Source organism: Ursus arctos, unplaced genomic scaffold, assembly GCF_023065955.2.
Source record: "Ursus arctos isolate Adak ecotype North America unplaced genomic scaffold, UrsArc2.0 scaffold_5, whole genome shotgun sequence".
Classification (NCBI taxonomy): domain Eukaryota; kingdom Metazoa; phylum Chordata; class Mammalia; order Carnivora; family Ursidae; genus Ursus; species Ursus arctos.
This window is the reverse complement of record NW_026623067.1, coordinates 33,071,448-33,085,967: the sequence shown is the minus strand read 5'-3', so window position 1 is coordinate 33,085,967 and position 14,520 is coordinate 33,071,448. Positions and strand designations below refer to the sequence as shown.

The 14,520-nt window shown below is 48.5% G+C and overlaps 1 protein-coding gene across 1 annotated transcript in view; it reads right to left on the bottom strand.

The window, feature by feature from the left end:
* PCBD2 (pterin-4 alpha-carbinolamine dehydratase 2) overlaps positions 1 to 13,885 on the bottom strand; it is a 50,574-nt gene extending 36,689 nt beyond the window's left edge. The window contains exons 1-2 of the mRNA XM_026508017.3: positions 13,776 to 13,885; positions 10,223 to 10,354 (exon numbers count right to left, since the gene is read on the bottom strand). Of these exons, the coding sequence (XP_026363802.1) occupies positions 10,223 to 10,354; positions 13,776 to 13,859 (216 nt within the window). The 5' untranslated portion in view covers positions 13,860 to 13,885. The remainder of the gene's footprint in view (positions 1 to 10,222; positions 10,355 to 13,775) is intronic.
* Positions 13,886 to 14,520: the final 635 nt, after the last annotated feature.

Here is a 14,520-nt window from a genome sequence, read left to right as displayed (position 1 = left end):
CATTACTAAATGCATTTATCAGTTTTAGTAGTTTTTTGGTGGAATTTTTAGGGTTTCCTATATATAATATAGGCCACAACTTCTGTACCCATTCCCTCAATGGACACTTAGGTTGCTTCCATGTCTTAGTTATTGTAAATAATGGTGCTTGAACATACAAGTGCAGATACCTTTTTGAGTTACTGTTTTCATTTCCTTTGGATATATTCCCACAATATACATGTTATTAGAACATATGGTAGTTTTATTTTTAATTTTTTGAGGATCCTCCATACTGTTTTCTAAAGTGGCTACACCAACCTGTCAGACCTTTAAGGACCAACTCGAAATTCCCCTTCTCCAGGCGGCCATGCTAGAGTACGCCTTCTTCAGTTTATTAGTACTTCTCATTTTAGTGCCTCATCAGCATGACAATTTTAAAAATCAACTATCTTGCACAATTCAGATGTGCCACCTCCCCAACAAAACTGGAAGGTCCCAGGGCGCCTGGCTGGCTCAGCCAGTAGAGCATGTGACTCGTGATCTCAGGGTTGTGAGTTCGAGCCCCACGTTGAGTGTACAGAGTACTTAAAAATAAAATCTGGGGAACCTGGGTGGTGGGTGGCAGAGTCAGTTCAGCATCTGACTCTTGGTTTCACCTCAGGTTGTGATCTCAGGGTCACGAGACTGAGCCCCGCATGGGGCTCTGCGCTGAGTGCAGAGTCTGCTTAAGACTCTCCCTCCCTTTCCTTCTGCCCCTCCCCTCTGCACTCTCTAAAATAAGTAAGTAATCTTTCAAAAATTAGTGAAACTGGTCTAGTCTTCTGAACAGAAATGGGATCATGTACTTTACATTGTCCTCCTTCCATGCTCAGAGTGGAGCTAGTCCCTCCGTGCTGGCCAGCTCAAAGACCTCGCTACGTTCCCTGAACCCACCAGAGGTAGGCTCTGTGGCTCTCAGAGGGAAGACCGTGCAGCTCCCTGCCCAGCCCTCACTGGATCTGCTCCAGGCACCTGGTACGTGTCCACAGTCAGGCTTGCAATGGTGAGGACGGGGCATTTGAAATCAGTTTAGTGAATGATATGGTAGATGGCCACAGTCCTGCCTTGCTGGTTGAGAGCACAGGAGCAAACAGATTCATTAATGGTGCTGGCTGTTTTGATAGGATTGATTTTAACGATACAATTAAATGACCTCTGACTGCTCAACAGTGATACCTGGGTTACTCTTGAACAAGTACAGCTTTGTTTGTTTTAGCTGGTGAATAGTGCCTTTCTCAGGGAAGTGTTGTCAAACCCATTTAAGGTGGAAAGTAATACAACAGGTAGTCCTTGGAAAAAAGATATCTCCTAGAAAAAAACACATGTAAAAACAAAAACAACTTTCTGTGTCACAGTAGTACCTAAACATGTTGCTGCAGGAATCAGAGCTGTGAGTGTGACACCCACTGTGACATGACCCAGTGTGACCACAAACAATCCCACGGTCTCGGTCTGATTCGGGGTCCTTCTGTGAAATTTACTGAATTGGTTAAAATGGCCCATTCCAGGCCGATCAGAAAGGCAATACGATGGTAAATTATCTGCAAAATGGGGGAGACGATGTACTGTTCTGTTTTGTTTACGAATATGTAGGGCAAAGAGCAGAACACAAAGAGATCCAAGCCACGGAGGAAGCCCCTCCCTCACCTGTCCACACGGGTGGGCTGAATCCCTCCGGGACACAGAGGGCACCTGGTCACTGCGCCCCCACCCCCGGTCACAGTAACAGCAGTGCACCACTCTATTTGCTGCTAAGGAGAGACGAGCAGCTGTTGAGGCCACACCTTTGTACCCAAGAGCCGTATTTTGAAAGAGCTGAATATAAGTTTCTATGTCACAGCCCAAATGCACCAAAACTCTACTGACCAAACTCTTGCTTTGCAAACCTGAACGTTGTTTTCAAAGGCTATATTGAAGCAAGGGGCTGGTACGCTCAAGAAAAGCAGAACAGAAAAGAGCAAGACCAAAATACATCAAAGTTATTATTTGAGGTCTCCTTTAAATTATTTTCTGTAATTACTGAGCCAGCAGTCCATTGTTATTAATTCATATTCAACCTATTTAAGCGGTCCCAGCAATGCAGGCAGAAAACAAATGCCTCGATAATTTCCTAACTTTTGAGTGTTATTTTCTTGTCAGTTAAATTTAAAGCAACCCATTTCTGACCACATTATACCAAGTTAATCTCATCTAAAGTGCTTCACAAACCCTAATGGCTACGCTAAGGTTTTGTACTAATGAAAGCAATTTACATAAATGAAATTTATGTCAATGCATTTCATGAAAAATTTTTTATTTTATAATAACTATAGTACTTATATGATAACATCTGTTGATATTCACAGTCTAAAGCTGGCAAAGATTTAAACCCACAACATTTTCCATGCATCATGTACATTATCTGTGAAAAGCAATAAAAAAAAGCAATGAATGCATTAATCATACCAATATCATCTGCAAAGCATAAATCTGAAATACCTTTCACGTCAGCTCAAACTGCTTTTTATTTTTTACACACCTGATTTTACGCCATCTGTAAAAGGGCAAGACAAAGACTGCTGAGGAAATTATATTTCTTGGCTGTTTGACTTTCACAAAATACTCAGGCTAAGTTCTGTAAACAGAAGATTTACTGTACGACTAAGAAAAAGCGATGCAGTTAAAAGTCCGTTTTTATGAAAGGCCGGGGCAACGGCCACAACATTTTCACACCGCGCCGTGGCGTCATATTTGCATTTTCGACACCTGTTTTACATTTCCCCTTGTCTGTCCATTACATGTGTTTTCACAAATACACATCAGTTCTAAACCCATTTTATGAGATAAACGGCAGAAGCAAGACGCCGAACGGTACCATTCTGGTCTCTAGTTTCCCTGGCCCGCAGGACACCACCCCTGCTGTGCCGGCCATGGCCTGACCACACCAGCACCATCTGCCCACGACTCCCTGGAGCCCCAGGAAAACCTCCAAAGCGAGCACCGTTATGAATACACCACACAGATATTTTTTTAAAGATTTTATTTATTTGAGAGAGAGAGAAAGAGAACTAGAGAGCACCAGCCAGGGGAGTGGGATGGGGCAGAGGGAGAGGGAGAAGCAGCCCCCCCCACCCCCCGCTGAGCAGGGAGCCCGATGACGTGGGACCCGATCCCAGGACCCTGGGATCACTACCTGGGCTGAAGGCAGATGCTTCACCGACGGAGCCACCCAGGCACCCCACCGCACGCATATTTGAATTAGCTCCTCAAATGTGAGGTCAAGTTTGCTCAGATGCGTTGCTGTCCATCCCAGTGACAGTGAAGGACGCGTTCTCAGGTTTGGAGTCAGCGGTGGCTACAGAGCCCAACCGCAGGCACAGGTGAAGCTGAAGCCTCGTATGAGATAAGCAGACAGGTTTCCACTTGACCTGCTTCCCAGACACACAGACAGGAGCCTATACGGTAACAGCAAAGGGCACTCTCTAAGCCAGGTGATGAATCAGCCTTGGGAACATCCTCCTGGGAGTGTCCCCCTACCTTCCACAAGCAGAGTCCGCTTCCACTCTCAAGAGCGCTCAGATGGGACATTTCTATTACTGCATTACTGACTCATAACTCTGACGTGCACCGAGCTTTGGCTTACAACGATGAGACCCGAATTAATTCTTTCACAACGAGAACTGCTGAGAGCCGTGTCCCACTGAGGACTGTTAAGATTTGCATTAACAGTTGTCTTTCTTCTGGTATCATCAAGCTTTTGACTTCACTAAGTGTTTCAAAATGTGAACCGGGAGCTTATTACCAAATTCCTCAATAAAACATTTTTATAAAGTAAGTCAGCAACAGTAACTTTCAACGGCTCTACAGCAGGAGCTCTGGGGCAGAGGAAGGGAAATATTTTACAAACCCCAAACTCACATATGGTGCTACTGCTGCTGGATGCACGAAATGGGTTCCTCGGCACCCCCCACGGCCCCAGTCACTCAGAAGGCCCCTCCCCACTCCCCAGCAACCACAACGCGATGAACAAGATGCCGAACAGAGGAAGCTTGGACCTCGTCTGCAAGCTCTACCCGTGACTCGCTGTTCGGCTGAGAAGGGCCATTTTGTAGGTCAAAACGGGCTGAGTGTCAGCCAGGTCATATGATTCACTCTAACGACATCGAATGCCTTGCGGGCGGGTCCACTGGAGGCAGCACAGACAGGGTACAGGAGCTCCTCCGGGAAAGCAGGGAATCCCAGGTCCTTCTCACAAAGCTGCGTCCTTTCTCCTGAGTCAAAAGTGTTCTCCATTACCAACTGGAAACTCCTGGAACCCTCCTCCTGGAATTCTTCATTCACCCAAAAGATACCAAACCCAGGTGCGGCGTCTGGGTGCCGCTGCTGACCTATTCCTGATACTAACTTCTCTCCATGCTGAACAAGGGAGGTGCCAGCATGCCCGAGGGAGAGGATGGGGGAGCCCTCCCGGGGGGCTGTGCCGCTGCCTGGCCAGTCGGGGCTCCTGCCCTGCAGGGCTCCACCTGCTGGCATCCGGAATAGCTCTTTCCTGGGTTCCAAAGCCTCACCTTCCGCACCTACTTCCAAAGCTTCAAACCACACCTGATTTTGTAAGCTTCCCACTCGTCCCCAGCCGCGACAATACCTAACAAAATTTACCTTTATGGGACACTCACAACCACGTTTCACACCAACATCTTGTTCTTTCAATGCAGGTGCCCTGCAGTTGCCAAACACCTAAGCATCAGTTTGTCACTGAGAGACCTCTCCCTCCTTAAGTCTCCAGGAACAGAAGAAAAGCAAAACTCTTACAAACGCCAAGCCCACCCCGTGTGAGTCCAAGCGCTGCGAGCACGGATCTTTGCAGCTTCAAGTCCTGGCAGCGTTATGCTCTGCCGGCTCAAGGAGGCTCGCCATGCCTGTCACACAGCCCCACAACCCTCAACACACTGCGGCTCAGAGCAGCCCTCCCCCAGGGAGACTCAGTGGCTCCCGGCCACAGAAACCTCTGGCCCCGGAGGCACCAACACCATTAGAACTTGGGAACTCTGCTCTTATAGTCTCTAAATATTTGCACCCATCTGAGCTATCAAATGAATGTGGACTATCTGGAACTAACCATATCCTGGAATAAAACCACTAAGAAAGAAAAAGTTCCAATGTATTTTGCTGGCTTCTTATTATAGTAAAATCTAGAATAACCCAAAGCTTTGAGAAATAGGCTTTTCACCCAGGGTCACTAAAAATGTTTCTTTTTTTTTTTTTAAAGGTTTTATTTGGGGGGGGGGAGAGACAGAGAGCATGAGCAGGGGGAGGGGAGGGGGAGAAGGAGAGGAAGAAGCAGGCTGCCCACTGAGCAAGGAGCCTAATGCGGAACTTGATCCCAGAACCCTGGGATCATGACCTGAGCGGAAGGCAGACGTTTAACCAACTGAGCCATCCACACACCCACTAAAAATGTTTCTAAAAGGTATGGTTCATTTTCTATAGTAATAAGAGAAATGAATTCTAAAGCAAACTTGTGACTCACACACTCTACATTAGGAAACCACTTAAAACCTGTAACACCCAAAAAGTGTAACCTTCCTCCTGAAGATTTATTATAAATAAAAAGACTATGTAGAGAACTGAAAAATGTTCACAACCTATTAAGAAGCTAAAAAAAGAATATAATTTTTACCTGTATGTTCAGCTGAGACTTTTTAAAACATATGCTAACATCCAGTGTGGGTTGAACTCTGCTAAGGGAGAGAGGGACCAGTTCGCGGACAGTGGCTCCCACCAGCTTCCAGAGCTGAGGCCAGGAGAGGTGCTGCCACTGCCAGGAGAACGTGGGGCACAGCGGGCCTCCCAAACTCTTTCTAAGGGCAGGGCTACAGCAAGGGAGACCTCACGTCATGGAGCTGTGCCTAGGCACATGGAAATGCCTCCTCACGACAGAAAATTCTAGGCCAACGTCCTCACATATCCATTTTGTGCACACGCAGGATAGTATCTAGAAGATAAATTTCTAGATTAGAACAATGGGTATGTCCATTTTAGAAGCTAATACACACTCCCCAACTGCTCTCTAAGAAGGTTATACCAATGGACACCCCCACCTCTTCCCTCAGTCTCCAACATCACAGCCGCACCTCCCTCCTTACCAGCTAGATTCCAAGCTCCGATGTTTTAATTCCTGCCTTGCACACGCCCTTACTTCCCTTGCCCCTCAGTTCCTCCACTGGACTCATTTAGCAAGAGTACAGCCTTTATTAAGCCAACTCCGCACCTACTGTGCCCAAACAGCTGAACGTGGCTAGACAAAACACACAAAACCTTCACTTCCCACGTATGACCAGAAATCTCCAGTGACATTGAAAACTGCCCAGAAACTGACCACAATCCCCTAATCAGTGGACTGTCTTAGCCTCCGAGAGGGCTATTCCACTCTTTCTGATCTTCCTAGATCTCCAACATTCCTCCCTCCCACTTCTGCTCGTTCTCAACTGATAACCTCACTAAAACAATAGAAGCCATCGAAGAGAATTGCCTCTACTTCTCAGGAGCAAGGTAACAACTGACCTTCACCTACCATTATACATCCCGTCTTCAGTCCTCGGACAGCGGACACACCAGGTGCCCAGTGCCTCGACCTGCCCATTCCACCCTGTGCTCTCTTGCCAACCAGGCCTGTGCTCTCACAATTAACCTCTGACAATCCTCAAACCAGTATTTCCATCCTGAGCTCCGACCTCACGTAGCCAAGTGCTGATCTGATAACAGCACCTGGGTGACTAATAAGTATCTCATACCTGCCACATCCAAAACAGGGTTCTCAACTTCCTATCCCACCCCATCTTCCTCAACTCAGGAAGTGACACCAACAGTCCCGCCCTTTACCCTCCAGCTTGAACCAAAACCTTGGGATCATCCTTGACCCTCCCCTTCCCCCATATCCAATCTAAGAGCAAGTCTTGTTTGTTTTCTTTTCTAAATACATGAGGAATCCTACATTTCCCTCCACTCCACTGCCAGCTCCATAATCCCCCATCATCTCTTACCTAGCCTGCCACAAAGGCATCCTAGCTAGTATGCCTGGTTCCAGTGGCCCTCCTGCTGTCTATTCACAGCACATCAGCCAGGGCAGTCTTTCTAGAACATAGCCAAATCATGGCACTTCTGTGCTTGAAATCCCCATAGCTTTCCTACCCAGAATAAAATCTAAACTCTTCACTGGACAGACAAGGCTCTAGGGCCCTGGGCTCTCCCTTTCCTCAGCCCCATCGCCAACCAGTCTCTCCTGTCTGCTCACTCCAGAACACTGGCCTTTTGGCTCTTGCTCAGTCAGGCCAAGATCATTCCTGCTTCAGGAATTCCGTACCTGCTTTTCTCTCCTTTGGGAATGTTCTTCCTTTGGGTCTTCACATGCTGAGCTCCTTTCCATGATTCAGGCCTCGGATGTCCCTCCCTAAAGAGGGCCTGTGAGACCACCCCACCTTAAACAGTCTCCATTCCAATATCCTACTTTTCTCTGTGGCACTTATCTCTACCTGAAATTACATTATCTACTCATTCACTTCTTGTCTATCTTCTCCACTAGAACGGGCCTACCTGAGCTTAGAATTGTGCCTAGAACAGTGAAGATCCTTAAAAAATATTTGGTGAGTTAATAAATACTACTTTTACAATAAAACTCAAGCTGATTTTTAAAACCAACTGCATGAATAATTGCTACACTGTGAATAAACTCTATCAGAGGAGAAAGACCAGAAAAGAATAAACACTAGATGAAAGAAGTTGCAATGGGAATTTTTCTTAATTTACAACATCCTATTTTAGCATTTCCTCTTATTGTTCTATAATAAAAACCAGGATCTTTTCTGTCCTAAATTAAAGGTTAGTGAGGATCTATCACTGAGAGAGGGTCACGACTCTAAACATTGGTTGTGAAAAAGAAACTCTGACAGCCGGCAGCTGGCCTGGCACGCACACCGAGGCCCTGGGGTTACACGCGAACACCAACAGCAGACAAGGCCTCTTCGCGAGCAGGATGGATTCAAACAAAAACAAGACCAAGCTGCAAGGTTATGTGAACACAGACAAAACACGAACACTGTCCACACCACAAAGTACCGAACGCCACCCCCGCACCCCCCTCTCCCCCCCAGCTAATGAGTGTTGCTTCTTTGCTAATTTCAGCTTTGGCCCCACTTCAGTCTGCTCGCCCTACTGGTAAGAATGATTAAAATACTGAATCATAGAACTGCCCACTTTCTGACAGCATCCAGTCTAGACCAAACCATCTTTCCAGCACCATCTTCCTGAGATGGCCCACAGCTCCCTGCCACGTGTAGTCTCCTGCCCTGCCACAAGCAATGCAGCCCAACACGCCCCACGAAGGCCACGTGTGCTCCTGGTGATGCTGGGCGGGTGAGCACTGACAGGTGTCACAACACCAGATGCAGTTACAGGCCACTGGACATGCAGAAGTCCTAAGAGACGCGGCTGGAAAACTGACCCCGAGATATAATCTCAGGGCTGGTTCTCTGAATGCATTCCCTGACATTGGCTGATGTTCGTGTCATCTGCCTCTTTCTCCTAAAAACTGAGTGAAGGAAATTAAAAAAAAAAAAAAAAAAGTCAAATTAATAAAATAATCTTATAATTAATCAAGGATGCCTCACACAGTTTCCCTTCCCTCCCTATTTCTGGAAGTCACACCAAGCACAGGGTTAGCGTGGGCTGGATGACGGACTCTTGGGCAGAGCCTGAGGCAACACTACTCAAGTACTTTAAGCCACATGTTCAAGCCCAATAAATTAGCCCAGGCTTAAAGAAGTCAGGCTGTACACATGTAAGAATTTTAATAAGCCTGGAAAATGCTACCTAGAGCTTATGCACGAGCTTACTGTACCAATGGGATTCCCTGCCACCAGCCACGGAGTGCTAAGCCCCTGACAAGAGCTGTCGGGCACATGGGGCAGCAGGGACAGGGAGTCGGCTTGGTCTAGGTCTCCTCAGGAGCTGGAGACTCAAAGCAGAAAGGCTGGCAGCCAGATGGATGGAGAGCAGAATAGGGCATGCAGCTCAGTGGAGCCAACGGCATTTACTAGGAAAACATGTCGAAGGTTTGTTTGGTGGAAATCTGGTCTTCCCACACCCTTCCAGAAACTGGCAAACACTGTAATCAATGTCTGCATTTATCAAATGCCTGCTTGTACCCAGAACCGTGTTAGGTACAATAGAGAGTTATTGAAGCAAACATGGTCTCTGCCTTCTAGATGCTGACACCTAATATAAATAAAAACAATAAATCTGTCCAGAGGATTACCAAACTCACTGAACAAACATGAAATAGTCAAAAGCACCGACCTCATATAAATGCAGCGGGGTAAGAGCTGAAGGCTAAGTCATGGGAGATGACTCTCTAAACAGGGCGGGGCCCTAATGCAACAGTTACCTTGTTAAGGCTGAGTCTCCAAGGGGGGAGGTAGGCTTTTAAGAAAAGCTACAAGGGCTGGCTCTTGGGCTGGGGGAAAACGAGCCAATCAGAGAAGACAGTGAAGCTTGGGGCTTGATTTAGAGACTGAAATACATGTACAGGGAGAAAGAAAACTTGACAAGCATCCAAGAAAAGTAGGGGAAATCAGTCAAGCAGGTGTATGTTTCTCAACCGCTTTTACTCGAGCCCTCTTCTGATACACACAAAAAACTCACACTCCCTTTTAATGTTATTTAAAATTTGAAAGGAAACTAAATATCCTTTTTTTTTTAAAGAATTTTCTTTCGGGTTTTTTTTTTTTTTTTTAAAGATTTTATTTATTTATTTGACAGAGAGACAGCCAGCGACAGAGGGAACACCAGCAGGGGGAGTGGGAGAGCAAGAAGCAGGCTCCCAGCAGAGGAGCCTGATGTGGGGCTCGATCCCAGGACTCTGGGATCACACCCTGAGCTGGAGGCAGACACTTAACGACTACGCCACCCAGGCGCCCCAGGAAACTAAATATCCTAACCCACACCAAACCAGAAGGTTTGGAATCCGATTTTCCAAATGACAAAAACCACTCCCTTCCCCTACAGCTAAGAATCACCCGGGTGAATGGGAGCACCTGTCAACAAGGACGGAGGAGCTGTCACTGACTTCTTAGGATCCACATGGGACCAGACAACCAGTAGTAGTAAAGAGCTACAGCCTAAGGCAACACAGACCACGGCACTAGCAAGAATATGTCATAATTACCTGATTAAAATTTTTGAAGGAAAACTCTTTGTAGATGGCATCTCTCTCCTGTAATTCCGACCATCCTGCTGCTTTCAGGTCAAGGATAACTTGGTTCCTCTCCTCTGCTGTCAAACGGTGAGCATCTGCCACCTATGAAAGGAACACATGTAGTATCTGAAATGTAGAGGTTCAGTTAAACTCAAACGCATAGCCCTTTACCTTATGGAGAGACGTAGAAAAATACCTTAAGGACAACGATTTGTGACCATTTGGGGCTCCTCTGTTATCAAAAAAACAGACAAAAATAAGGCTAGCTCCATACAAAAGAGGCTGTCTCCATGCTAATGATATCTCACACACCTTACTGTTGCCTCACGCTTCACCATTCTGCGTCTCTGGTTTAGTACAGACACAACCACTAGCCATTACCGCTGGTCGTCTTACCAGTGACCATTACCCAGGGCCAGCATTCCCGCATGTGGGAAACTTGGTCAGCACACCCATGCAAGGAGACCCTGCAAGTCTGCTGTCAGGTCCCGAATTAGAACTCAAGGCTCTGTACTCCTGGTCCACTGCTCTCTGGAGGGCCCCACACACGTTAGTAGCCTTCACTGCCCACTCACATGGCTCTTAACTCTCTGGGTGCACTATCCCCTTTCAGATCTGATGCAAACTAACCTCCAGAGGGGAAAAACACAAATGCACACTTAACACAGGATTTCAGATAATAACTTCTGGGGGTCCACAGATCCTCTGGACTACAGGCAAAAAAGCCCTTGCCTTAGTAAAGTGAGTTTTTCCAGGACACCAGTAAGACAAATCTCCCCAGCACTGCCCACCTTTTTCCCACACTCACGCTGGTGATGAAACCCTCAAAACCGGAGCTCTGTTGGCTAACACATGCCACACTTCCCATGCTATTTGTTTTTTAATTGAAAGAACTCTAGGGACACCTGGGTGGCTCAGTCGGTTGAGTGTCTGCCTTTGACTCAGGGTCATGATCTCAGCGTCCTGGGATTGAGCCCTGCATAGGGCTCCCTGCTCAGCGGGGAGCCTGTTCTCCCTCTCCCTCTGCCTGCCTCTCCCCCTGCTTGTGCACACGCTCCCTCTTTCTGTCAAGTAAATAAATAAAATCTTTAAAAAAGAAAGAAAGAAAGAAAGAAAGAAAGAAAGAAAGAAAGAAAGAAAGAAAGAAAGAAAGAAAGAAAGAAAGAAAGAAAGAAACTCTAAACATCATAGCCAGAGAAAGGAGAGAAGGACACTCTAGCAGCAGTCAGAAGAGCTTAGCTCTCATACCAGCATAAATGCCAACCAATACCTCCGACCCTACCTAGCTGCAGGGCTACTGAAGGCTCAGGTGAGAGAGGGACTGTCACCCAGAAGGACAAAACACACTCTAGGGGCTCCTCATCAAACAGCAACTGGGGGCTGAGCTGGATCTTCCACCACGAAACTACAACTCATTCCCGCTTCAGAAATCACGAAACGGTTTATCACTGACGTTAATGTAATTAAGAGGGCACAGTAAGTAAAATTACTTTAAGACAATTTACTCTGGGGCGCCTGGCTGGCTCCGTGGGTTAAGCAGGGAGTCTTCTTCTCCCTCTCCATTTACCGCTCCCCCACAACCGCCCTCATGCGTGCACACTCCCTAATAAAGAAATAAAATCTTAAAAAAAAAAAAAAAAAAAGACAACTTATTCTAAGAAGAGGAAAAAAGGTTGCTTATGCACCAATTTTCTTGTTTCTCTTCCTTGCTAGGTCAGCCACCCTTCCCCACAACTAACACAAGAAAAAAAATGAAAAAAAGAAAACTCTAAACAAAAACATTTGAAGACCTGTTACCAAAACCACTTAAACTATTAAGATTCAAAACATCTAGTCATTACTTTTACAGTGACCCACTATAGGAAATAATCTAAAATGCTTATTAGTCACTTAAATATGGTAAGTCAACTCAGAAAAGTACGGAAAGAAATTAAATGACCTGTGTCCACTCTGAGTAGCTGCCAAGAAAACTGTGAACCATGCTGTGGGCAATGCAGCAGTCACCCGGAGTGAGTGGAACACGCCTGCTGAGCTGTTTCCCTCCACACTCTGCCACGTGCATCTCCAATGAGGACGATGGTGTGCGCTCTGCGCTCACCACAGGAGTCTGCCCAAGAACAGGGACCACGTCCAGGACTGTGAAATGCAGCCACTTCATCTACGTAACACAAATGGTCCCCATGGAGACACACCTACTGCAGAACCCTTTATGATGGGCTTAATTATTTTTCTGCGGGAGATGGGGACAGGGATAGGGAAGAGCATAGGATCTGGAGAGAACAAACTTGATCCAAGGCCTCGCTTGATTATTTTCAGCTGTGGAGATGCTGAACCAATCACTTGGCTTCTCTCAATACCAGTATCCTCATGTCTTCGGTGGGGGTATCACAACATCTACCCGTTGAGACTTTTTTTTTTTTTTAAGATTTTATATATTTATTTGAGAGAGAAAGAGAGAGCAGAGGCAGGGGGAGTGGCAGAGGGTGAGGGAGAAGCAGACTCCCCGATGAGCTGGCATGGGGCTGGATCCCAGGACCCTGAGATCATGACCTGAGCTGAAGGCAGATGCTTAAACGACTGAGCCACCCAGGAGCCCCGAGATTTTTTTTGAAAGAGTTCAGTTAAAGAGATCTTGAATGTGAAGGCACCCAGCATAGAGCCTGGCACGTGGCAGCCACTCAAATCATGTCTGTTTATTCGTTCCTCTGAACCCCGTAATTTCACTTAATCATCAGCTCCTTGGGTACAGACATGCCTTGGGACACGCTTAGGTGACAGTAACCACTCAACCCGTGTTCTCACCTTAGAGGCCACGAAACAGTGCTCACCTTCCTCTATCATCGAGCTATTTTAAATGTATCCTATTCAAGACTTCAAACTGCCAAGGGGCTCTAGCAAGCAACTTAAAACGAAATGGGAAGTTTAATGCAACATTTCCCCACTAGGTGGTGCTGCGTGTTAAAACTTTCCCTCAAGTTAATTTATCTCAATATATTAATTTCTAATGCCAGAACACGGACGGAACGCCCCGCGGAAGAGGAAAGAGGTATAAATTTGTCACCCCCCAAATGATTAATAATTCCTCCAAAAACATCGCACCAAAACAAGTGAGTTAACTCAGCGCTGAGGCAGCGGGTTTCGGGCGGGCGCGCTGTGCGGGAGCCGCTCCCTGCTCTGGGCGAGCGCACCACCGAGCGACACAGCGCCTTTAATCACGTCAAGTGACCCTAAGTATCAGATACCTTCCCAGCTACTTTTCGTGCTTTCTCTAAACAAAACTCGTCCTCGGTGTTTTTGTCCCCCCGACGGGCAGTTTCGTAGACAACGACGGGATGTGTATGCCAGGAAGAAACGATGGTGCTGCGGGCCCCTTGTCTCAGGCCAGGCGTCGGGCAGGTGCCCGGCGCCGGCATGCGGCTCTCCGAGGTCCGAGGTCCCAGGCCGGCCCGAGCCCTTCCCTCCGCCCCCCAGCCGGCGCCGCGAGGCCTCGCCCTCCTCCCGCACCGCGGGCCCCGGCACTCACCGTGACTGAGAAGCTCCGGCCCCGGCCCCGCAGCGTCGCCAACAGCAGCCGCGGCGCCCCCCGCGCCCCCAGCGCCGCCGCCATGGCCGCCGGCTGAGGGCTGCCCGGCGCACTGCCTGCCCGCAGCCCGCAGGCGTCCACCGGGCCGGCCGGGAGCAGGGAGCGGTGCGGGCAGCCCCCAGCCGCGGGCCTAGCAGTCCTGCAGGCGCCCGCGCGGCCTGTCCCGGAAGGTCCCGGGAGCTTCAGGGCCGCCGACAGTGCTGGCTGCGGGCGGACGGCCGCCGCAGGCCTCCGCAGGCCTCCGCAGGCCCCCGCGCTCTCGGGTCCCGCCCGCGCCCGCCGCGGCTTGCCGGCACCGACCCGCTTTCCCGCCCGTGCCGGGAGATGGGTGAGCAGGCCGGCCAGAGCACTCAGGCGTGACGCCCCGTTTGGATTTTCGGTGTCCCGGCCCCGGCTCGCCGCACACTCGCGGACTGTCCGTGCCGGGCTCCCTCCTAGGCGGTGGGGCTAAGAGCCCGCGCCGGCGGCAGGACTTCGCGGGCGGGGACGGGAGGAGATGGGCTTCGGGTGGGTGCTTGGGGACCACCCCCCTCCCTGCTCGCGGAGGGCAGAGAACCACAGTGGTTCCGATCCGGGCTTGTAAGGCATAGGGCCTTGGGTGCGGATGGAAGCTCTGCTGGGCCTGCCTGGCTGCTGAGACCCTGGGCACGCTGGTTCATCTGTGCTGACCCAGACAGGACAGTCT